The 25,758-nt window shown below is 40.5% G+C and overlaps 1 protein-coding gene across 3 annotated transcripts in view; it reads right to left on the reverse strand.

Annotated features, from left to right (window-relative positions):
* CD226 (CD226 molecule) overlaps positions 1-20,488 on the reverse strand; it is a 101,860-nt gene extending 81,372 nt beyond the window's left edge. Inside the window, exons 1-3 of one of the 3 annotated variants that reach the window (XM_049902002.1) lie at positions 20,069-20,488; positions 13,008-13,079; positions 12,367-12,705 (exon numbers count right to left, since the gene is read on the reverse strand). In XM_049902002.1, the coding sequence (XP_049757959.1) occupies positions 12,367-12,705; positions 13,008-13,053 (385 nt within the window). In that variant the 5' untranslated portion in view covers positions 13,054-13,079; positions 20,069-20,488. Of the gene's footprint in view, positions 1-12,366; positions 12,706-13,007; positions 13,161-20,068 lie in introns of all 3 variants that reach the window. The other 2 variants (XM_049902001.1, XM_049902003.1) reach the window with 2 other exon arrangements.
* Between the last annotated feature and the right edge of the window lie 5,270 nt (positions 20,489-25,758).

Consider the following 25,758-nt stretch of genomic DNA (forward strand, 5'->3'; position numbering starts at 1 on the left):
TGGTGCCACTAAGCCTGATTTTCCTCTAGCAGGAATGTCATCTGCTAACAGCATGACCATCCCTCAATCCAAGAAGGTTCTAATCTTCCTTCATGAATAGGCTCAAGCATCTTTTGCTCTATGAAGCTTTCCTGAATGATTCCCTTTCATTGCTCTATAGCGATCTCTCTAAAAGACGTGCATCACCTCTACTACCACTACCACCATCGCCACTACTGCCGCCGCCACCACCATTGCCACTGCTACCCTATCACCACTAATACCTGTCCTGTGCACCTGTCTTAGTCATCTAGTGCTGCTATAACAGAAATACCACAGGTGGATGGTTTTAACAAAGGGAAATTTATTCTCTCACAGTCTTGTACGCTACAAGACAAATTCAGGGCATCAGCTCCAGGGGAAGGCTTTCTCTCTCTGTCTCCTCTGGAGGAAGGTCCTTGTCATCAATCTTCCCTTGGTCTGGGAGCATCTCAGCACAGGAACCTCAGGTCCAAAGGACGCACTCTGCTCCCAGCACTGCTTTCTTGGTCGTATGAGATCCCCATGTCTCTCTGCTCGCTTCTCTATATCTCAAAAGAGATTGGCTTAAGATACTATCTAATCTTGTAGATCTCATCAGTATAACTGCCACTAATCCATCTTATTACATGATAGTGATAGGATTTACAACACATAGAGAAATCACATCAGATGACAAAATGGTAGACAATCATACAATACTAGGAATCATGACCTAGCCAAGCTGACAGATATTTTGGGGAGACACAATTCAATCCATGACAGCATCCACATTATAAAAAAAAAAAATAGTAAGTACCAAATTGAATTATAATTGAGGATTGAACTTGAGATCTGGGTCTGGGATGTTCTCCTATGAACCGTCAACCTCACACAGACCCTGGGCACATAATAGACATTCAACAAATATTTACTGAATGAAAGAGGGAAGGAAGAGAGAGGGCTAGGAACGGAAGGGTGAAACTTGAGAAGGAAGAAGCTTTATTTGTCGGAGTTTTAAAAAGTAAACAGATATTGCGAGGACTGTATTCGTTAGGCCATTCATTGGAGGCAAAGCCAAAACACCAAACAAGGTACCATCGAGTCAATTCCAACTCACAACTTTATTTCAGGACCATAGGCACTGCTTTCTCCTGCCTGTTTTCTAGTCTCCCTTTCTTCTGTTAGTCTGCCTCTAAATCATACACAGTTGCTAGAGTAATGGCTGTAAATCATGGCTCCAGTCATGGCTAACATGTGGCTTCCACTATTTGAAAACTTTACTCACCACCAAATGAAGTCCAAAACTTAGCACTTCTACCCTATGACCTTTCCCTAAACCTCTGCCAAAATGCATTGTTGTATCATCTGCCCCAAACATGCTTTACTTTCCCTGTTTTCAAGTAATGTTTTCACGATGCATCTTCCTTCTGTAGTTCCCTTCTTTCCACCATCCCTCATCTACACCCGTCCAAATCAGAACCCGACTTCTATGCCTGGTGTGGACACCTTCCAAGGTTTCCCCAAACTTGACATAATCTGTGTCAACTCTTCCCAACTCCCCACAGCCTTGTTCCATGCTATGGATAAGTTCTACCCTGCATCACATGCACTTGTTCCACGTGTTTACGTAGTGCAAGGTACAAGCCTCCCTCTCAAAAAACAAAGACCTTCCTACTCATTTCTTCTTCTCCTTACAGTAAACAATAAATGTGTATTCAATACACATGGAAAAGATTTGCACAAATTTTAAAATTACTGTTATCAACATTTATACGGTACAACAAACTTCAAAGCCTCAAAGTGTCATATAAACAACAAGGTTTAACAATTTTCTCTTTGCTTCAATTTAGCTATTTTCCCTTTGGTTCAATTTTGCTATCTTCACTGAAAACATAATAGTCAGACTGTGTTAAGGATAAAATTTCAAATATTGTGTCAGCTCAAAGAAACACAATGCCAGTGAGTAGAAATACTTCCATCATAGTAAATGTTCACTGTTTTAGAGAACATTTCCAGAATTTAAGAAGAATAGAAGGAAGAAGAGATAAGCCCTATGTTAAATAAATATTTACTCACTGATTTAAATGAGGAACTATGTTCCTTGAAAGATAATAAAGAGATATTTTGAGAAATATGATGTCATAAGCTAATTGGTCTATCTTAGTTATCTAATACTGCTACAACAGTATTAACAAAGAGAAATTTGTTCTCTCACGATCTAGGAAGCCAAAAGTCTAAACTCAGGGTGCCAGCTCCAGGGGAAGGCTTTCTCTCCCTGTCAGCTCTGGGGGAAGGTCCTTGTCATCAATCTTTCCCTGGCCTAGAAGCTTCTCAGCACAGGGACCCCAGGTCCACAGGATGCTCTCTGCTCCCAGTGCTGCGTTCTTGGTGGTATGAAGTCCCCTTGTCTCTCTGCTCACTTCTGTCTTTTATATCTCAAAAAAGATTGGTTTAAAACACAACCTTATCTTGTAGATTAAGTCCTGCCCCATTAACATAACTGCCACTAATCCCACCTCATTAACATCATAGAGGTAGGATTTACAATGCGTAGGAAAATCACATCAGGTGACTAAATGGTGAACAATCACACAATACTGAGAATCAGGGACTAACCAAAATTTACGCACATATTTTTGGGGAACACAACTCAATCCATAACAGGGTCAGAGAAAATGGTCTCATTTGGGGGGATACAATTATGTTGCCGAACTCGGTTTCAGACAAAATGACTAGATTTCCCGGCTGTTTCTCAGATGAAAAATAGTATACCTTCAATTGCAGCATTCAGTTTGTACAGAGAAAAAAATGCACTCTATCCATTAGCAGAATAAATTATGCAGAACCTCTAACATTTTCTAATGTCTCAAGTTCTTTACCTGTCGTGAAGGAAATTATCCTATAAACCAAACAACAAAAACAAAAACCATTGCCACTGAGTCCATTCCAACTCACAGCGACCATATATGACAGAGTAGAACCGCCCCATAGGGTTTCCAAGGCTGTAAATCTTTATGGAAGCAGACTGCCATATCTTTCTCCTGCGGAGAAGCTGGTGGGTTTGAACCGCTGACCTTTTGGTTAACAGTTCAGCACTTAACCACTGCACCACGAAGGCTCCTCAAATTATCCTGTCCATACAGAGAATACACATGTGCACACACGCACACCCCTTCACTAAGCTATTCTGGAAATGTCAGTGTTAGTAGCATATAGAAGTTCATGCAGCCTGCCAAGAAATGGAGCAAATATGTTGTTAAGAGCATGTCTGCTGAAATGAGAATGTTAAGTTTCTTAAGCATTCTGCTATTTAAATGGTGCACTTAAAGGCTCACAGATTCATGCACAGACTTTGTTCTTATTGGCCATAATCATCACCCCACTAAAATCAGCAGGTATGACACATGGAGCTATTTACAGAGAGAGTCAGTGGGAATCCTGCATATCACATCCTTGTCCTAAGGAGACTTTTTATATCAGTCTTCTAGGAAACATAGGTCTTTCTCTCTGGGCAGATTATGAAGACAACTTGAAAAAAAAAAAAAGGAAGTTGGTTAAACAGCTGAAGTCAGGGGAAATCATCTCGCATTGAGATTTATTGGATTGTGAATAATGTCTCCAGGGAAGTGCCAGAAGCCCCATCAGTGAGTTATTTAATTAAAACCACTCTGGAGCAAGTAGAAGAAAAGCTGCCTACAGGAATAATTTCACTTTGATCCCTGACGAATTGACTTGATAGTCTTAAAGTTCTTAACCGTTTCAAAATCTCAAATGTTGTCTTCAGAAATAGTCTCCTAACATTTTCTCGAAGGAAAGGAAAATCCATCCTGCCTGCCAACCCACTCTCTATAAAACCAAAGAAAAACAAAAACCAGCAAACAAAAGCATAGCTTAGAAACCAAGTCTCTTTGATCAATGCCAAATAAACTGGCACCAGGCAGCATTAACTCAAAGAGAAGGCCAACGGAGGAGCCCGAAGCATCCAGCAAGCCCAGAGCTTTACTTTTTTCCTTCCTTCTTCAATTACTTATTTTCCTTTTTTGTTGCCTTGTTGTTTTGTTCTTAACATCCAAAACCCAGCGCTTCCATTTTATAAAATGTAAAATATATTTTGCTTTTTTCAAGAATGTGATCTGTCGGTGGGTAAATTCCTGTAAATTCTTTTTAAAGGTCACCGATACCTCCCCACTAATTCTACGGAGAATTTCCGGGGAGAGCGTTGGAGAGCTACCCTCTGTCACTGTGGCTCTCAGCCTTAAAATGAGAGTAATATTTCAAACTTACCCAGCCTGAAAGAGAAACGAAACTCTGACACGTGCTACAGCATGGATGAATCTTGAAAACACTATGCTGAGTGAAATAAGTGAATCACCAAAGGGCAAATACTGTATGATCCCACTTATATGAAACAGGCGAATGTTTAGAGACCAAAGCTTATGAGGGTTTACCAGGGGTGGGTGGGAGAAAGTGAGAGTTTTTGCTTAGGGGGCACTGAATTCCCTGTTAATGGTGGTAGAATAATTTGGAAACAGATAGTGGTGATAGTTACACATGTAATCAATGCCACTGAATTGTACATGTAAAAAATGTTGAATTGGCAATTGTTTTGCTTAATTTATATATTGCACCACAATAAAACAATTAAAAAAAAAGTATTGTTGACTAGATGGTGTGGGGAGGAGCTGGCCACATGTAGGTTGACCATGTTCCACTCCACAGTCATTCAGACAGACACTAAAGGTTATAGGACTCTGGCTCTTACTCAGGCATGAGGCCATACTCCCCACCCCATCCCCACACCCCACCAGCACCCACTCTGCAGAGGAAATGGGCCCCAGGTCTGTGGTTGGCAGCCTCTGAAGTGCTCGGTAAAAGCAGCTGTGGTTAGGAGCAGTGGAAGGTGTTTGAAATGTCTTGATCACTGAAAGTTAAAGGAGGAAAAACCAAGAACTATGTAGTCTCCATGCCTACGAACACAGTCTTCAGGGCCTGCAGGGGAAGACTTGTCCCCGAGCTACAGCCATCACTGATTCTCTAGAAATTCAGCCAATTACGCCCCCACCCTACAATCATCTTGGAAATAAAAGGGAAAAAGTGTAGAGTTTGTGCACACGAAAGTCACGGAACATCGCATCCCCTGCTCCGGTTGCCTGAATGCATTTTCAAGCAACTCCAAAGTAAAGGTCTTCTTCTGGACTTTGCTATAGCTGAGAAGTATAAGGGCCCAGGGGAGAGTGGTTCAGTGGTAGAGTTCTCTCCTTGCCCGTGGGAGACCCTGGTTCCATTTGGCCGAAGCAGGTCATGTGCAGCCACCACCCGTCTGTCAGTGGGGGCTTGTATGTTGCTGCGATGCTGGACAGGTTTCATTTCAACAGAGCATTCAGACTAAGACGGTCTAGGAAAAAAGCCCTGGCGATCGATCTATGTCTGAAAATCAGTCAGTGAAAACCCTATGGATCACAACTGTCCAATCTGCAACCAATCACGGGGCTAGCACCGGACCAGGGCGGCGTTTCGTTCAGTTGTGCATGGGGTCACCATGAGTCGGGGTTGACTCACGGCAGCTAATAACAACATTAAGCGTCAAGGACTGGGTGTTCTCATAGGGCACAAAAGCAGGTGGAAGAAGATGAGGCAGGTGCATGCATGGAGATAGACAAACAGGAGCCATCACTCCCGTTAAACCCCCAGCAGAAACTGTTGCCTGCACAGTAATTAAACTTTATCAGCCATTCAATTTGTTGAATATAATGATGAATATAAACCCAGTACTGTAACGTTTTAGAGTTGTTTTTTGATTTCTTTCTTTGCAATTTTTGATTATAGAGCTTTACCCCAAAGCCTGAGTATTGGATCCATGGTGAGATGTACTCTCCAGCATGTTCTTCCCTGAACTTGGAAATGGAAAGCAAGCCAATAAAAACTACTTGGCACAGGTGCTGGTCCTATTCCACTCTTGGATTCCCATTAATTTCACCCTTGAGGCGTGCAGTGGCCATAACCTTGCTTTCTACAAGCCTTAAAGGACTCATCGTCTGCCTTCTCTATTTACTATTTTATTTCATTATGAGTGAGATTTCTAAGCCCCTCAAATGTTTGTTTCATCAGTTGACTATTTCTTACAGGGACTATTTAATATCATTTCCCTCTTTTTAAATGAAAAACTGTGAAAAAGTAACATTTTACCAAACTCTTATTCACACACACAGAGATAAGTAAAAAGGAAAATTTCTGACCTATTTCTGAGCTTACTAGAATGGGCCAGAAGAGAGTGTTTATGGCTTCATTCTTTAAACATTAGATTTGAAACAATATTTTTCCATGCGACTTAAAAAAAAAAATCAAAGAGATAGCGCTGCATATAATGGGCAAAAGCGAAAGAAGGAAAAAGCAAACTGGCATGTATTGATGACCCTCGTAAAGCAGAATAAGAAAGAATCCTTCACCATGGCCTTTTTTAACCCTTTTTTGGGATTTCCTTAGACAGGCAAAAGCCTTTTAGAACAAGTCTTTCCCTGTGTCACTCTGCACCTGTCACTAATATATAAAACCCAAAAGAATCTGTTCCCATCAAGTCGATTCCAACTCATAGCAACCCAACAGGACAGAGTAGAACTGCCCCATACAGTTTCCAAGGAGCAGCTGGTGGATTCGAACTGATGACCTTTTGGTTAGCAGCCGTAACTCTGAACCACTGTGCCACCAGGGCTTCACTAATAGATAAGGTAGTACCATTTTCATACATTTGTTTCCCTCCTTCTGACTTTGGGACAGGCAAAATAAAAGCTGAAATGGAAGTGTGCAAATTTCTTAAGACAGACTGTAAAATAAAGTATATAATATACCTAGCATCCTATATTTTTTGAAGCGCTAAATCAGCATCTTAAAGGAAACCAAGCCATGAATTGTAAACCATAATTAATTGCATTAGTTTGCCAATCAATATCATGCGTTGGGTTAATTTGAGAGGTTTTTTTTTTGTTTTGTTTTGTTAGCTTTTTTGTTTTTAAATGAAAGTTACCTTCCAACCCAGGTTATGCTAAAGCCAAAGCCGTCTATTTTCTATATAATTTTCCAAAACAGTTATCCTGAATGCTACTCCACCCATCTCTTACTCACTTCAAGTTAAGTTCAAATTCCTCTTTTTCAAGGAATCTATCCTTAATTTCTCAGCTGAAAGTAAATTCTATTCTCTGAACTACAATAACACATAACTTGTTGCATTAAATTATAATCTGCTACATGCAACTTTTATTGCCCTTAATATTCTGCATGACATTTAGAGCTAAGATCTATGCCCTCCTGTCCTCCAAATCACCTGAACATTACTCCAGTAAAGACTTGACGAGTGAATCCACAGAGAGGTGAATTCCATTCGCACAAATCAGCACACTCCTTTACACCAGCCAGATCGGAACTACTTCCCTCTTTCCAGTTTTAAGTCAAATTCAAATCTGGCATCACCTCAACATTAGAAAAGAGGCAAGTGGCAAGAGAAAAGTGAATGCCGGTGGTGATTATAGTCAGAACACAGGCCAGCATGGCCTTTAGAATTTCCTTCCACCATGGGATTTCTTGGCACTGCAGGGACAATACTGAAGGAGCCTCTTTTGCTTCCCAGCCCCACTAACAAATGTGAGAGAATGCATGAGCACTTTAGCTGCTGTGTCAATGCCAGTAGCCTGAACAGAGGACACTTTGGTCATGAACGAGGTAGAAAGGAAGGATTCTAACAATAAGAGTGGCTACCACCCAGGGAGGAAACCCTGGTGGCATAGTAGTTAAGGGCTACGGCTGCTAATCAAAAGGTCGGCAGTTTGACTCCACCAGGCACTCCCTGGACACTCTATGGGGCAGTTCTACTCTGTCCTTTAGGGTTTGTAGGAGTCGGAATCGACTCAACAGCAACAAGTTTATGGGTTTACCACCGAGGGAAGGAGCTCTGGTGGAGCAATGAGTAAGCATTCAGCTACTAGCCAAAAGCTTCTTGGTTCGAATTCATCAGCTTCTCTGCCAGAGAAAAGACCTGGTGATCTGCTCCCACAAAGATTACAGTCAAAGAAAACCCTATGGGGCAATTCTACTCTGTCACATGGGGTCGCTATGAGTCGGAATTGACTCAACGGCACCTAACAACAACTACCCAGGGACTCGTTGTACAGTCTAGGAGAGAATAAAATCCTTGAAGGGAGACAGTGAAAGGCAGCTCTGTACTCAAGTTGAAATAATGGACTGGAGCATGGGAGATCACAAAGTAAGAAAAATATGTGATGTGGCTAACACAACATACTCAGATGTGCAGAGTGAGAATCTATAATCTCCTCTGTAAACGTGAGCTAGAGAGTTAAATGCATCTTCTGCTCACACATCAATAATTCTGCATATCCTCCATCTTTCTCTCCTTCCCTCATCCTGAGATTCTCTGAGTTTAAAAGTTCCTCCCAACTCTTCAAGACCCAGCACTATGTTTCCTTTCCTGAGCCTTTCCCGATTCACACTGCTGAAATCATGCTCTCCTTCACCTCATTTCCAGCATTTCAGAAATAGGGACTGGGCTTGCCCTAGGGCTGTGACTTGGCAGCTCAGCCACCTTGGACAAGTCAGTTAACCACCCTGAACCTCAGTTTATTCAGCTGCATAATGGCATAACATTACCTACCTTATAGTGTCTCTTGAGTACTAAACAAGCTGGCTTCTGACTACCTCTTATACAGTAAACTAGTTGCCATGGAGTCACTCTGACTCATGGTGACCCCATGAGCGTTAGAGTAGAACTGAGCTCCATAGCGTTTTCAATGGCTGATAATTTTGAAAGTAGATTGCAGGACCATTCTTCTGAGGTGCTTCTGGGTGGACTCGAACTTCCAAGCTTTTGGTTAGCAGCTGAGTGCGCTAACCATTTGCACCACCCAGGGACTCCTCATACAGAATAAAAAAAACATACCCAATTGTCATCAAGTCGATTCCAACTCATAGTGAACCCTATAGAGGAGAACTGCCCCATATTGTTTCCAAGGCTGAAAATCTTTACAGAAGCAGGCTGTCACATCTTTCTCCCGCGCCTACAGAATAGGCACCCAGTAAAGGTTAGGTAACACATACTTTGGGTAGGCCACCCCCTTGGGAGAAATTTCCGTAAATATAACTTTAAGTGCTCTAACTCTATCCTGTGGGCTAAAGAAAGAATGGTCCACTGTGAATATATTCTTTTCTTGGCCAGTTCAACTCAGTGTAAACTTGCTGATAAAATTATTTCCAGAGTGAAAGCTGCCTGAGATTAGACTTTCTAGAAACAAAAGTGAGAGGAAGCACAAGACATGGGCCCCAGCATGGTGGCATGAAATGAGCCTAGGCATCGTCATCAGAAAGAACAGGTCTGGGACAGGTGCGATGTTTGAGGTTTGGGAGAGGTCACCAGAGCTCTTTGCAGCTCAGAATAAAACAAGGTGTTATCAGCATCAAAGTGGGTGGTGGGGGTGATGTGAGATATGAGATAGCACATGGTTAGTTGTCAGTATAGAACAGAAATCAAGATATTTCCAGAGCACGTGGCTTAATTCTCAATCCCTTTGAAGCTCTTACAATCAGTTATACATATTAGGATTTTTGAGTTCCTAATCTCATTTTCTACTGTCAAATAGATCTTCCACTTTCCTTTTACCTTATACACAAATTCAATATTTATAAATCTTGGTATGTTTTTAATAAAGCACAAAGAGAGATTTTTATATATATTTAAGGTTAATTTTTAAATACAGCCACTCTGTTTTTTAAATTCACTTTTATTCTTACTTTAAAATAAATGATTCCTCCCAAATCTCAAAAGTGGGTTGAAAATGTTTTCAAATGCTCATGGACTTCTGACTTTCCAAAGCCATGGAGGCTAGATGAACTCTTGAAACTATTACACTGAGGTAATCTTTAAACCTTAAACCAAAAATATCCCCTAAAGTCTTCTTAAAACAAGCAAAAAAAAAAAAAAGACCGGGCTTGCTGGCCTGACAGAGACTAGAGAAACTCTGAGAGTATGACCCCCTGGACACCGTTTTAACTCAATAATGAAGTTACCCTTGAGGTTCACCCTCAGTCAAAGATTAGACAGGTCTATAGGTAAACAATAAGAGAAAAAAAAATTTAGTTTAACTGGTAAAAAATGTCTGCCTTGAGCAATAGACTTTTTTAAGACCTATCGATACGGAATCAAATTGACAACAGCAACTAGAAAGATTAGACAGGAATCTGAACAGGCAGGGTGTTTATGTTAATGGATGAGGAAAAACTCAGAAAAGGAGATTGAGAATAGTTGCACAATTCAAAGACTATAATCAAGGTCACTGAATTGTACATGTAGAAACTGTTGGATTGGTATATGCTTTACTCCATATATTCACAATAACAACAACAAAAAAAAACAAATGAAATTTTTTAAATACTGGGTAGAACACTCCACTGAACCTTTATCTCAACCCATTCTTTAAAATATAAATGCACAACAGCAGCAAAGAACATTTTTAAGGATGCCATCAAGAAGAACTCAAATGACTAGGAGGGTCAGGGCCCCTTGCTGGGTGGGGGACTGACTGAAAACATCACCATTGTTTCTGAAAAAGCCAACGAGGCCGAGATCTCACCTTCCCTGCCCTCAAAAAACAGCAGGAGCAATCTGAATGATAAAAATAAGAAAATATTGCCTTTTTTTTTTTTTTCCATACATGATGCTAAGAATCTCATCTTGGTGTTGTACCCATAATTTAATTCTCTACAATTTGTCTCACTCTCTATCCTGAGCTTTCAGAAGACATCAAGCCACCGGGTTTCAACTGGTTGCCTTCTGACAGAAATCAGAACATCTGATCTGGGCTCCACACTGCCAAGGCTGGCCATGCAGGGCAGAAAGGAGACCCATCTCGTTCTAACCTCAGTGGTTCTGGCCATCTGTTGAAGGACCACTATACATTAACACCCTTGCCAATTCACTCCTTTATTGCCATAGCTGATCAGAAGTGGACCATCCACTAAGAATTAGCAGATACATTCAACAGATGACTGCAAACAATAGCAAACAAAGACTTCAGTGGCAGCATGAATTCTTTATAAATGAGTGACAGATGAAAAACAGATTTTGTTAACTGACACTCTGTAAGCCCCAATCAGAGTCACGAAATCAACCCTGAGTTCAGCTACACCTGAAGAGAAAGGGAACCCTAATAAAGGGAATTTTTTCTCACCTTCTACCATTTGATATTACTTATAGTTAATACTATAAATTGTTCTTTTAGGATGCAGATGCCTCAAAAGAAAGCATCCTATCAGATGTCATGGCATGTCCCCTGTTGGATGTCCACAGGGTTTAAGTTGAATGACCCCTGGCAAAAAACATACAGTTCTAAAATATTTCCTCCCCTAGGATGTAACCGACATTGGAAAATTTCTTCACTAGTCACTTCGTATCAAAAGCATAAGAAATAATAATACTAGCAATAATAATACGTACCTTTCTCTATCATGGGTCAAATTCTTTAAAAATATTATCTCTAAAGCACTCAACAAAGAGAAAGGTATTATTACCCCAATTAACTGTTCAGGAACCTGAGGTTCCAAAGGATGGAGCAACTAACAAAGGTTATATAGAATGCAATGAATATAAAACTCAAGTTCTTTCCAATCTACGAAACCCATCTCATGTGGCTATTGATAGAATGATTAACATGCTAAGCACCAAGCCAAAAGTCACTGTTAGGTACAGCAGAAAACTCTCCAAGACATCTTCAAATTCTTCCCAACACGACAGTTAATAACTTCTAGAATCCTCTCTAGCTGAACTTGGATGAGGCAAAAGAGGGAGCGAGTATTGCGATCCTGCCCAGAATTCACCAATAATTCCAGATCTGGCACCATAGAAAGGACTTTGAACATCCAGACACTGAAGTTAGCACTGAGTGCCCAGCGAAAGGGGATGGTGTAACATCACCAGGATAAAGCACCAACTGGGAGGTACCAGGCTCCTGAACCCAAACATTGCCACCATCAGTTACATCTAGGCTCACGTCACCATTCAGACAATATAAAACCTGCACTTTCTCCCATTACTTTCAAATTTCTGAGATGCTTCTACTCAGAAATGAGAGCATCATAAGAAAAATGAGATCAATTTGCATTATTATTTCTTTAAAACAATAAAATCATAAAATCTATAAATAGAACTAGAAAATGCTACAAAAATATGATCAAGCTTATTGTAGCTTCTACTTGAGCTTTCAACTTGAGGGCAACTGGTTTAGGTTTTTCTTTCTTTTGATTTTTACTTGGGTTTTATGGAATCAAATGTCATAGGTGGGGGAAAAGGAAAATGAAACTTGTCCTTACCTGACTGAACCACTCGTATTACCTTTTCCCAAGGTCCAGATGGAAATGTGTAAAGAAAGCAGGAATAGAAACCAACATCAGCTTCAGAGGCATTGTAAAAGGACAGGGCCATATGATTGGGACCCATGGTTGAATTTAAGAAGTAGACTCTATCAGCATAGCGTTCTCTTATGATGGCACCATAAGTAGGGTTGAAAATCGCCATGGACTCTTTCTTTGTTGTATTGATCTTGAACCATTCCATTTGGGTTAAGGAGTCCATTGACAGATACGCACATTCTAGAGTCATATTCTCGGCCAATTTAATAGCTGTGTCCCAAAATATCTCTTCACACAGAGCTGGAATATACAACGTCATATTAATTCAATTAGACTTAAGGAGTGAAATACCAAACAAATATCTTAAGCTTTCTAGAACCTAGAAAGATAGTCAACTGAGATAATAATAAAAGAATAACAATTTCTATCTTAGTCTAAAAAGGTTTCCATCACTGACAATCAAAATTTGTAACTTTTAGTTTTTCTAAACAAGTGAGAAATTACCTAAGCCAATTAAAGAGCTTTACAAATTGTGAACATGTTACACTATAAGGCCAGCAAAAGAGTAAATTTTTAAAATGAAGACATAAGATTATTTTTACCTTTGTATACATGAAGAATAGCAAACAGGAAAGTTAAATAACCCATCTCTGGAAACCTTTTGGGAGGCTGGTCTATAAAAAAAATAATTTTTATGATGGTATGCAAAGCACCATTTCCTTCCTCTCAGATTGTATCAGCAGTGTCTTCTTTTTCTGAAGAGTGAGCACAGGAAAAGGATTTCAGCTTCAAAGGCACATTTGCTCTCATACATGGATGGGTAGATTCGAATTACTTTTCTCTCAGGGAAATAGCTTATTTCCAAGCTTTTATTTCCTACAAAGTTTCATTCATTCAACAAACATTTACTGAGTGCACACTCCCGGCAATGAAGATACAGCAATCAATTAAGAAAAAAAAAATCTCTTGCCCTCATGGAACTTACATTCCAGTGGGAAGAGACAGAAACTAAAATAAAGAATTAAAAAATATAGTATGTTAAAGGTCATAAGTGCTATGAGGAAAAATAAAACAGGAACATGGGGACAGGGAATGGGGTGTGGTATTAGCGCTCTTTTTAGAGAGGAAGTCCTCATGGAGAGATGAGATTGGAGCAAAGACCTCAAGGGCATAGGGGGATGAGTCTTGTGACTTTTGGGAAGGGGGTATGGGCAGGGTGAGACGCGGCTCAGCCCAGAGCTGCTGGCCCATGAGGAGAGGCCTTCCCTTCACCTCTACTTCCTCACTTACCTCTGGCATTTGTTTTGATGGTGATGTACAGACCACTGGAGGCCCCCTAGATACTACAGTATGGTGACTAAGGGTATAAACAAGTCAATCCTCAGGTTTTTCTACTTTTTATCTTGAAATAATGATAGACTCACAGGAAGTCACAAAGATAGTACAGAGAGGTCCCATGTTGTGGCTCTCTTCCAATTTCCCCAGTGGTCATGTCTTAAATAATCTAGTACAATATCCAAACGTGGCTGGTTTTTTAGGTCCATCACTGCTCCCTTCCCCCACTTGTTACGTAACAGTTTAATTCTTACAAACTTGTTAGGAACGTATTAACGTGACAGTATAAAAATATGTTTGTACCTCTATAACAAGAGGGATTGTATGAATGGATTTGGTCCATGAGCAGAGGGTCAGAATAAAATGTGGGTAAAAATTAGGAAAAGGGGGAGCAAGACCACTAAAGACGATTTTGCCTGCTGTCAACACTGAGCTTCACACGTGTTTCAATCCAGAAGTTTATTGGTAGGTGTCAGCTACTCGATATCAGCATGCAGCAAGGTAGCAGGTGGCCAGGTGCAGGGCAAGATCTCCAGGTAGTTGGGAGAGCAAGTGAACAAATCCAGAGATGATCTGGGAACTTTTCAAAGCTGTTGTCACTAGAGTAATTGAGGAGAGATGGGGCAGAAAATGGCTGGAGATTTGGGTTACACAGACAGATCAGGTGAGACTCTGTTCACACTTATAGACTTGCTGACTCTAAGAGCAACTGAAAGTTACTGGCTTTAGACACCAGAATGATAGAATCTGATTTAAATTCTTAGAAAGATAACTGAACTTAACCCATTTCCCTTCCTTATTTCTAACAGAAACCTGACTTTGAGAATCCACTCCTTCTCATACACCATAGGGATATTACAATCAATCAAGCCATCCCCATGACAGCTATTATTGATTGGGGGAAGGAAGCAATATCCATGGCACAAGTTGACACCATAAGAGTGAATTAGTCATATTCCATGCCAAAAAAGTTTTCCTGCCCTTCCTTCACTTTTCTTTCATTCTCTCTTCCTCTCTCTCTCTCTATGTATGTATACAATAAAGAATGTTGCCCCAGTTACTACAGGCAGACATCCTGAAGCAAATTGGCCTGAGGACTGAGATGACTCATGGGGAATCACAGAAAGGGGTAGAAAAAAACCTTGGGCCTCCGATGGCATCATTGAGCTATTGAATCCACCAACACTGGAGTCTGAGCTTCTTGTGTGAGGTGATAAATTTACTTGTACTATAAGCCAGTCAGAAAACCAGTTTCTGTTACCTGTATCCACATACGCACTACCTGGTTCAATCATTCTGGCTACTGTATGAAAACTAATTTGGACAGGAACAAGAAGGGATAACAAACTATTAGGACACTATTTCCATAATCTGAGCAAAGGTATGACGGTGGCTTGAACTAGGATGATTCCCACGGAGTTGAGGAGAAAGGAACTGACTGCCAGGACATTATCTACCATTATATAGAGATATACCAGTAATAGGTATCCTTAACCCCATGTTTCCCAGACATGATCTAGTCAGGAAAATAAAGCCTATACCCAGCAATTCAGTAAAAATAAAAAATAAACTGTTGCCATCGAGTCGATTCTGACTCATAGCAACCCTATAGGACAGAGTAGAACTGCCCCCAAAGAGTTTTCAAGGAGCGCCTGGTGGATTCGAACTGCTGACCTTTTGGTTAGCAGCAGTAGCACTTAACCACTACGCCACCAGTGATTCAGTAGAGGATAATTCACAAGAGGAACTACCAGAAAGGGTGATGGAAGAGCTAACAAGCCAAAAGGGATGGGGAGGTGACTCAGAGAGGAGCACTAGAGGAAAACATGTCGGCCCTTAGGGCTAGAAGGCCCAGGACTGCTCGGGATGGAGGCTGCCTGGATGAAGCTGAATATATAAAGAACACTTACAACTCACCAACAAAAGGACAGATAACTCAATTAAAAAATTGTCAAAAGATTTGAATAGACATTTTTCCAAAGAAGATACACAAATGGCAAGATATACTACATCATTAGTTATTAGGGAAAATACAGTCCTAGTATTACAGTAGTAGCAAGATTTACCAAATTAGACACCAAAAAAACCAGACCCAGTGCTGTCCAGTCGATTCTAACTCATAGCGACCCTATAGGACAGAGTAGAACTGCCCCATAGGGTTTCCAAGGAGCGCCTGGCAGATTTGAACTGCTGACCCTTTGGTTAGCAGCCGTAGCACTTAACCACTACTCCACCAGGGTTTCCAAATTAGACACAGGAAAAAATAAAAATAATAATAAAGCACTAAGTTCCTAAAGGCTTTGCCTTGGCATTACTTCTTTGGAATTGTATAAACATATAGAATTATATAGACACATGATTTCTTAACATCACCCAAACCAAAACCCACTGCTATCGAGTCAATTCTGACTCTTAATGTCACATACATCCCTGATGCAGATTTTCAAAGAGATCTTTACTATGCTTTATACCGTGTAACTAAAACTCAACCAGAAATGGATCAATGGCTTACATATAAGAGCTAAAACCCTAAAACTCTTAGAAGAAAACATAGAGGTAAAGCTTCAGGACCTTGTTTTTGACAGTGGATTCTTAGATATGACTCCAAAAGCAGGAGTAACAAATATATATATAAAACCAGAAGAACTGGGTGGTGTCTGGCAACCATTACTAAACATTCTGATCAAAGATCCTATAGAATAATCTTGCTCAAAAGGGGAAAAATGTAGAACAGAATTTCAAATTCTCATAGAATCCAGACTTTCTGGAGCCAAGGGCGTCAATGAACACCCGAAACAATTGCCCTGAGATAATCTTTAAACCTTTTAAACCAAAAATATCCCCTGAAGTCTTCTTAAAACCAAACAATACTTCACCTTAACTACTAAAGTATGTCTGCCTTGAGCATTGTGCTCCTTCAAGGTCTATCTATATGGGATCAAATTGAAAACAGCAACTTGAAAGATTACAAAGGAAACTTAGGGACAGTTAATTTTTGTTAATGAGGGAGGAACAACTCAGAAAAGGAGGGTGAAAATGGTTGCACAACTCAGTGTAATCAATGTCATTGAATTGTACATGTAGAAACTATTGAATTGGTGTATGTTTTGCTGTGTATATTCTCAACAACAAAAAAATTATTTTATATATATACAGATACATATATACATACATACATACAATATTTTATGTATTTATAGATACACAGAGAGAGAGAGAGGGAAACCCTGGTGGCATAGTGGCTGAGAGCTCGGATGCTAAACAAAAAGGTAGGCAGTTCAAATCCACCAGGCGCTCCTTGAAAACTCTATGGGGCAGTTCTACTCTGTCCTATATGGTCGCTATGAGTCAAAATCGACCCGACAGCAATGAGTGTGGTTATATATACATGTATATGAGTCCTGGTGGTGTGGTGGTTAAGAACTTGGCTGCTAAGTTCTGCAGTTCGAATCTACCAGCTGCTCCTTGGAAACCTTGTGGGGCAGTTCTACTCTGTCCTATAGGGTCATTATGAGTTAGAATCAACTCGACAGAAACTCATTTGGTTTGGGTTTTATATATATATAAATTTCATAAAAATTAAAAACTTTTGTACATCAAAGGACTTTATCAACAACCTAAATATTCATCAACAGATGAATGGATAAACAAATTGTGGTATATCCATACAATGAAATATTGTTCAGCCATAAAGAGGGATGAAGTTCTGATACATGCTACAATGTGGACGTACCTGAAAAACATCCTGCTAAGTGGATGAAGTCAGACACAAAAAGTCCCATAATATAAGATTTTTTTTAATATGAAATGTCCAGAATAGGTAAATCCATAAAGACAGAAAGCAGGTTTGTGGTTGCCAGGGGGTAGGGGAATGGAGAGTGACTGCTGAATGGGTACAGGGCTTTCTTCCAGTGCAATGACAATGTTCTGGAATTAGATATAAGGTGATTGCTGTACAACATTGTGAATGTACTAAATGCCACTGAACTGTACAGTTTAAAATGGTTAATTTTATGCTATATAAATTTCACCTCAATAATTAGTGCTAGTGAGTAGCAAGAGCCCAAACACCCCAGATGTTTGCAATTGCAGAGGCCACCTAATTTGCTGTGGGCCTTGTACTCATCGATATCACTTGATCCTCAACCACCCTGGTGGGCAGAAACAGACTGAGCCACACAGCACATCCTGAGAGCCCCGTGGCACAGTCCTTGTCACAAACACTATGCTAACAGCCGGAAATAAGTAACCCAAAAGACTATATAGTTCAGGTGTCAGATAAGTAGTTTATGATTAAAAAAAAAAAAAAAATCACTACCTTCCTAAACGAATGCCAAAACATACATTATGCACATGTATATGTGCCTGTGTGAGTTTTCAGGAAAAGAAAGCGGGTCAGAGCTGGGTGAAGTGAGGCAGAGATGCAAGTAGAGAGATATAAGGGACAAAGGAACACAGTAGGCATCTGCTGCAGTGTGCTGGGTATGGACCCTAAAGAAAATAGGTGTAATATAGCATCCTCCACTCTCAGTAGCTCCTACAACAAACCTTCTCCCCCTGGGATTAAGGGATCGGGTATGTGGAAGGATAATTGAAAAAGGGGTACTAACTGACAATACTGTTTTGTAACTCCTTCATGCCCAAGGTAGCCAAAGTAGACTTAGTTAAGAGACAAAGAGAACATAAGCACCTACCCTCCAAGTGTCTAAAATCGAGAGGCTAAAGGTCAGAGGTTCAAATCAAAGGCAAGGAGAGACGTGTGGATAAAGGTAAAGTTCAGCTCTTACAACTTTCCAGAGGCTGACCCCTATTTATCAACATCTGACCAAAGACAAATAAATCCTCCACTTGAGCTATTTTTGTTGCATAGGCAGCCATTTTTTGCATGATTTATGAAGGGATTTTGGCTTCAGGTTTTTTCTAATAGAGCTGTCTATATGAAAGAGCTTTATCCTCAGGGAAGTCATTAATCAGAATAGTACTGAATTTCTCTACTACCGAGCTAACCACATGAGTTCCTCTTAAAAGCCTGCCTCTGACTGCAGACTCTTGATGACCCAGGCTAGGTGATGCTCTTCAGATACGCTGTCTTCTTTCTGTTAGGCTGGCCACATGGACAGGAGATTCGCTCTTCTCAGTTGCATTGCTATCTTTCTGCTTTCCGTACTGTCTCTATCCTTTCTGAACATTGGGAAAATTCTAGTCTCTACTTCATCATTCCAACCCCACCATCCCCAGCTCACATGCGAAACTCCTCACATGGACAATGGTGAGGCTATCCCTGTTCTGATGCCATCCCACAGTTGTTTGGACAACTACTGACATGTGTGGAACATGCTGGGAAGAAGGGGACTGCAAACCAGAAAGCCTGTGCTGCGTTCTGACAACAATTGACTAGGGCTGGGGAAGATGACGGTGTGAAGTCCTTTGTTCCTCCCCTTCTTGTCAGATGCAAGAGCTTGACATCTTCTGCCGGGACACCCTAGCTGTTAAGAGGCTCACAGTCCCAGCAAGACTTCCACAGGACTGTAACACCCAGGTTTCTGCTCCCTGCCTCAAAGAATCTCCTGAAGAGAGTATTTCCAGTGAGGGATACGGGGTTTCTCCCAGTCTGGAATACCTAGAACTTTGGCAAGTCATGGATCTGCACCAGGGGTTAAACTACCCACCTCCACTCAGGGTAGGGGCTTCTGTTTGGGTTCAGCCAGGAACCTCTAGTACTGGGGGTTGGCAAACTAGGGTCCGTGGGCCAAATTGAGCCCACTGCCTAATTTTGTAAATGAAGTTAGTTGCTAGCCACACTCATTTGTTTACGTATCATGTATAACTGCTTTCACCGTATGAAGTTGAGTAGTTGTGACCTATAATGTATGGCCTACACAATGTAAAATATTTACTATCTGGCCCTTTACATATAAAGTTTGCCAGCCCTCATTGATAATAAGTCTGTAGATAGTATTTATATTTAAGCTCAGTCTTTCTTATGAGAGGAAGGTTAAGCCTGGTAACTCAGACACGGCTCAAATCAGCTTAATTTTATTATTCTCAAGAAGTAAACTGTCAGACCTATTATAAATGCAATTCTAAGAACAGACTGAGCAAAAAGTACTTAAGCTACACCCTTTTACTAAACTATGCCCATCATTAAACTTGTAGGTTTATGGAGCATCAACCATTCAACTAATTACAGCTTTCCCCCATAGCTCTCTTTCCCTGCTATCTCACCGGTCATAGGGTTTTACTGTCAGCCCCACCCTTTCACTCACTACTAATTTAAAATGTATGAACTTGGCCACCTCCAACCTTTTTTTCTAAGTAGGTTACTGACCTTCAGAGGTGAGAGGCTGCTTGCTCTAATTCTCTTTCCCAGTCTGTTTCTTAGTTACAGCCTTCCTGTTTGTGTTGGCCTCTTCGCCTCCCCTTTGGTCATGAGCAGTGTCCCTGCTGTCCTACTCCCTTGTTGGCATGCAGGATCCAAAGGAGGCTCTGAGCTTGTCCAGCACAGCTTCTTCAGGTAGTTGCTGAAGGAGAAGCGTTAATATTTCATGGAGCAATGTTTTTTGAAGGATCAACACCAGTCAAGAAGCACACCAGCTTCTGCAGGCATCTTTTCCATTTCAGCCACTCAGACGCACGTCACACTCAGATACAGCTCTGTCCCTCTTGTTATCCCCTGAGTTTCTACAACTTGAAAGGATGTTTCTCAGCCTCTGTTGTAACGTTAAATGAAAACTACACACAAAACACTTGAAGCTGGCTTCTTTGCCTTTTCTTCCCTTTTTTTTTTTCTTGTGCCAATCAAAGCACTCTTATTCAGAACCCTCTTAAGTTCAGGAAGTTTTCTTATCTCTGACCATATCTACAAGTTTCGGTCCTACCTTCTACATGCCTCTTTTTCTTTTTTTGGCCTCTCATTCTCTGACAGAAACAGCACATAAATTTGTGTGTATCTCCACATGTTAGCAGCTTCTGCAGAGTAGAAACCGTTTGCACTGGAACTAACCTAAAGGTTGGCGTTTTGAACCCACCTAGCGGCACCACGGAAGAAAGGCCAGGCACTCTCCTGTAAAGGTTACAGCCAAGAAAACCTTATGGAACAGTTCTACTCTGTAACACACGGGGTCGCCATGAGTCAGAATTGACTTGATGGCTAGGGGTTTGGTTTGGAATTTGGAGTCTTAGAAATGCAATCATTTCTATGCTATACCAGAGGACAGCAAAGTTAGTTTTATTTATATATTAGGTTGTGGAGGTTCATTATCCCTTTGATATATGAGGTTGTAGAGGTTGAACGGCCATGAGGGATGGTGGTAGAGGTTAGAGCTCATGCAATTCATAGAAATACTGAGAAGGAAGGACTGCATTTGACTGTCAAGGTGGCACTTGCCTGGGCTACCTGACCTGCATACTTGGTGATGCCATCACAGGTGCAGAGAAGATCTCTCCTGCTGGACTACATTATGTCTGGAAGCAAGGACCAAGAAAATTAAATGTTGTCTGCCCTTACACAAACACCTACCAAAAAAAAAAACCAAACCTGTTGCCGTTGAGTCGATTCCAACTCATAGTGGCCCTATAAGACAGAGTAGAACTACTCTATGGGGTTTCCAAGGCTGTAAATCTGTGGAAGCAGACTGCCATGGGGCAGCTGGGGGGTTCGAACCACCAACCTTTCGGTTAGCAGCCAAGCTCTTAGCCATTGTGCTACCAGGACTCTCATGTCTGCTGAGTGTTTATTACATGCCAGAAGTGGCTTTCTAGAACACCTGTCTGACTCATGTCACCCCTCCCATGTGTACTGGCTGCCTCAGTGTCCTCAGCAAATGTCCAAGCCTCTCACTGACTACCAAGCCCGTCACGACCTGCTCTCTGCCTTCTTTCCAGTCTCGTGTCTTATAACTCTTCTGCTCATACCCACCCTACACCCCAGTCACACCTGCCATCTTAAAACTTGAGGAAGAGCTCTGATACGGCAGGCTCTTTGCACATGAAGTTACCTTTGCCTGAACTTCTCTTACTTGTCTCCTCCTGCCCAGGAGGGCTCAGCTCAGGCACACTCCCTAAGTCCCCCAAGGCTGGGTTAGATGTCACACCCGGAGAACCCCAAATAAATCCTCACTGAAAAGTTGATCATATGTGATTGTAATTGCCCATTTATTTGATGCATCTCTTATTATAGCCTAATAAACCTCTCAAAAAAAAAAAAAAAATCCAAACCCAGTGCTATCAAGTCGATTCTGGCTCATAGCAACCCTATAGGAAAGAGTAGAAAAACCCAATAGGGTTTCCAAAGCTGTAATCTTTACGGAAGCAGACTGCCAGATCTTTTTTACATAGAGTGGCTGGTGGGTTTGAACCACAGACATTTTGGTTAGCAGCCGAGCACTTAACCACTGCACCACCAGGGCTCCTTAATAAAACCTTCAGGCAGGAATAAAGTCTTGCTCAATCACTGATCTGTCCCCACAGCTTGGGATGGTGCCTGGCACATAGTGGGTGCTGGTCAATATTTGCTGAATGAAGATGAAGCAATGAATTCCATCTGTTAGGTTTCACATGACGTATTCAGTATACCAACCACAGTTCAGATTCCATCCTGTGTCCAACGTGTACTTTTTGTCTCATCTTTCTATCCCCCTACTGATTAAGACATAAGATTAAGAATCAAATACACATTGATTTTGCAGGACAAACCCAAAGACAAACTGTCCTGATTTAGACCAACTCTTCCTCATACTGACTTAACAGACCCTGAATCAAACCTGAGGCATTGGCTGAAACAGTCCCTGGCTACACAGATTACTCACAACACACTGGACACCACAGCCTATTGCAATAGATGCTACTTACATCCTGGGATCTGGACTTGAAAGTTTGTGTTGCCTACTCCCTGATTCACAGAATCCACAATTACATAGGCTAGGTACTTTGCTCAAATTACTCTATTTTGTATAATCACTTCCTAACTCAATGTTTACACATAAATACACACATCATCATCATCATCATCCTCACTATCACCCATATCCCACAAAGAGGCTATTGTTATTATCAAGAGAGGTAGAACGTTCACCAATTTTAATATTTCACCATAGGGGTCTGTCCCTTCTGGTTTCTTGAGCTTCTTCTTGGAGGCTCTTGAAATCTTGTAATATAAGAACCTAACAGCTTTCTATCTGCTCCCAGAGGGACACAGGCATTCTAATATCTTGGTCCATAATAGTTGGTTACTTTGGCTCTCTCCAACACGAAGCTATAAAATTTTACTTAGCAAATAAGGATAATGTTGACAGACTTTATAACCTATAATGAGTCACAAAATAAACCACAAAAACATCCTAAGACAAAAGGAACTTCCGTATGCCTCCAGAGAATAGTCATCCTAAATGTTCCAACCAGGAGAACAAAATGGAGGTGAAGACAAGGAAAATCGGTGAGGCTGAGTGAACATGTCCACCACTCACTGAGATGAACAAGATTCTTCCCTCCAATGTTTTCTCAGTGACACTCATCAAAAGCCTTTTCAGCAGTTTAAAAGTAAAAATATTCTTTAACATTACCACTTATTGACAGAAATAGGAAGCAGAGCAAAACTCACGACATTACTGGACACAGCATCGCATAGCTGCCTCTTTTCTCTAAGGTTGCCAGGGCACCAGCTCATTGTTCTTGCAAACGGTAAGTAAAGGGAAAGAATCAAGCATTTAACCTTTCTTTCCAGTACAAACTGCATTTCAAGGTGACCAAATGGTTAATGGGGACAAGATCCTCTTTATATAAGAATTTAGCTACAAAGTGGAAAAATATAATAATAGATTTTTACAAATCACAGTGTTGGAGCTCCTATTAAACCAATAAGGACCCTGGTAGCATAGTGGTTAAGCACTCAGCTACAAACCAAAGTTTGGCAGTTCAAACCCACCGGCTGCTCCGTGGGAACAAGATGTAGCAATCTGCTTCCATAAATGTTACAGCCTTGGAAACACTATGGGAGAGTTCCACTCTGTCCTACAGTGTCGCTGTGAGTCAGAATCAAATCGACTCAACGACTGTGGGTGGGTTATTAAAACAATGGATCAAGACAACAATTGTCAATGGATGCTAAAACAAGTAGGTGAAATGTTAGTGGATACCTTTATAATGAAAGGAACTGCTAACTCACAATACCTGAATCCTCTGATGAACCTTAACATCACTAAGAGTGGGGCAACCAGACATTAGGGGCCTCCTGATGTGATACAATAGGAAGAAAACAGCCCCACCTGTACAGTACTCTTACCAAAGTAATTGAACCCGACCCCAGCCAAGCCTCCAGAAAGAACTAATAGTTTATAGGAAATACACAGAATAGGGGTTACACAGAACAGAATAACTTTAAGGACACCATGAGGAAGCAATTAACTGAATACGGAAGGCAAGAGATGTCACGGGACAAATGTCTCAGGTTCTTAATAAACAAATGTCATTTATGATTAACAGATGACAATATCACTTTATCTAGTAAATGATAAAAAGGCATTTGATAATTTTAGATATACTGTCCTGATAAGAACTCATAGCAATTTTGCGATTTCCTTAACATGATAGATTAACATGATAGAAAATTGATTACGAACTAACAGCAAACATCCTGATTAATGGTGAAACACTAGGAGCCTCAATTAAATTCCTAAATAAGACAAGTAGGACCACTAGCACTCCCTGTAATTAATATTGCTCTGAAATTTTAAATAATAGACTAAGAAAAAGAAATCAGAATTATAAATATTGCAGAATAATTTAAAATGTATTAATTTTTAGATGATCAGTTCAGCGAACACACGAGAACCAAATAAAAAAGGACAAGTGAAAACATTAAATAAGGTATCTAGCAAAATAACTTTATAAAACTCAATGGTTTTATTTTATGTCATTTCCAAAAGATCAGCAAAAAGGACACATACACACATATACATGCATATATGTATGTGTATATATATATATATATATATGTCTGCATATATACACATGGAGCTCTGGTGGCAAAGAGGTTAAGAGCTTGGCTGCTCAAAATGTTGGCAGTTCAAATCCACCAGCCACTCCTTGGAAACCCTATGGGGCAGTTCTACTCTGTTGTTTAGGGTCTCTATGAGTCAGAATCAACTCAACTACAATGGGTTACATATATACACATACATATGTATATACGCACATAGGTGCATGTGAATATTAGAAACGTACTCAAGAATTTGAGGGAATTATACAAAGAAATCTATTAAGTTCTACCAAAGGAATTTAAAAAAAAAAAAAACAATAAGTGGAGGTACATGCTAAGTTCCTCTATGACAATTTTGGGAAAATATACCTAAACTATTTAGAAATTTATATAAAATTTTATAATTTTTAGCTACACTTTCACGGGCTAATTAAAGAAAATTAGAACAAGTCCACGAGAGCCAAAGTACAACCTTGAGTATATCCCACCTGAATTTAGAGAACATCTCAAGAACAGATTTGACACATTAAACACTAATGACCAAAGTCCAGACGAGTTATGGAATGACATCAAGGATATCATACACGAAGAAAGCAAGAGGTCGGTAAAAAGACAGGAGAGAAAAAAATACCTAAATGGATGTCAGAAGAAACTTTGAAACTTGCTCTTGAACATCAAGTGGCTAAAGCAAAAGGGAAAAAAATGATGAAGTAAAAACAAAAAATGCTGAACAGAAAATTTCAAAGGGTGGCTCAAGAAGACAAAGTATTATGATGACATGTGCAAAGACCTGGATATAGAAAACCAAAATCGAAGAACACACTCTGCATTTCTCAAGCTAAAAGAATTGAAGAAAAAATTCAAGCCTCGAGTTGCAATACTAAAGGATTCTACAGGGAAAATATTAAACGGCTCAGGAAGCACCAAAAGAAGATGGAAGGAATACACAGAGTCATTATACAAAAAGAATTGGTTGGCTTTCAACCATTCCAGGAGGTAACATATGATCAGGAACCGAAGGTAGTGAAAGAGGACGTTCAAGC

This window comes from Elephas maximus, chromosome 11 (genome assembly GCF_024166365.1).
Source record: "Elephas maximus indicus isolate mEleMax1 chromosome 11, mEleMax1 primary haplotype, whole genome shotgun sequence".
NCBI classification, from domain to species: Eukaryota; Metazoa; Chordata; class Mammalia; order Proboscidea; family Elephantidae; genus Elephas; species Elephas maximus.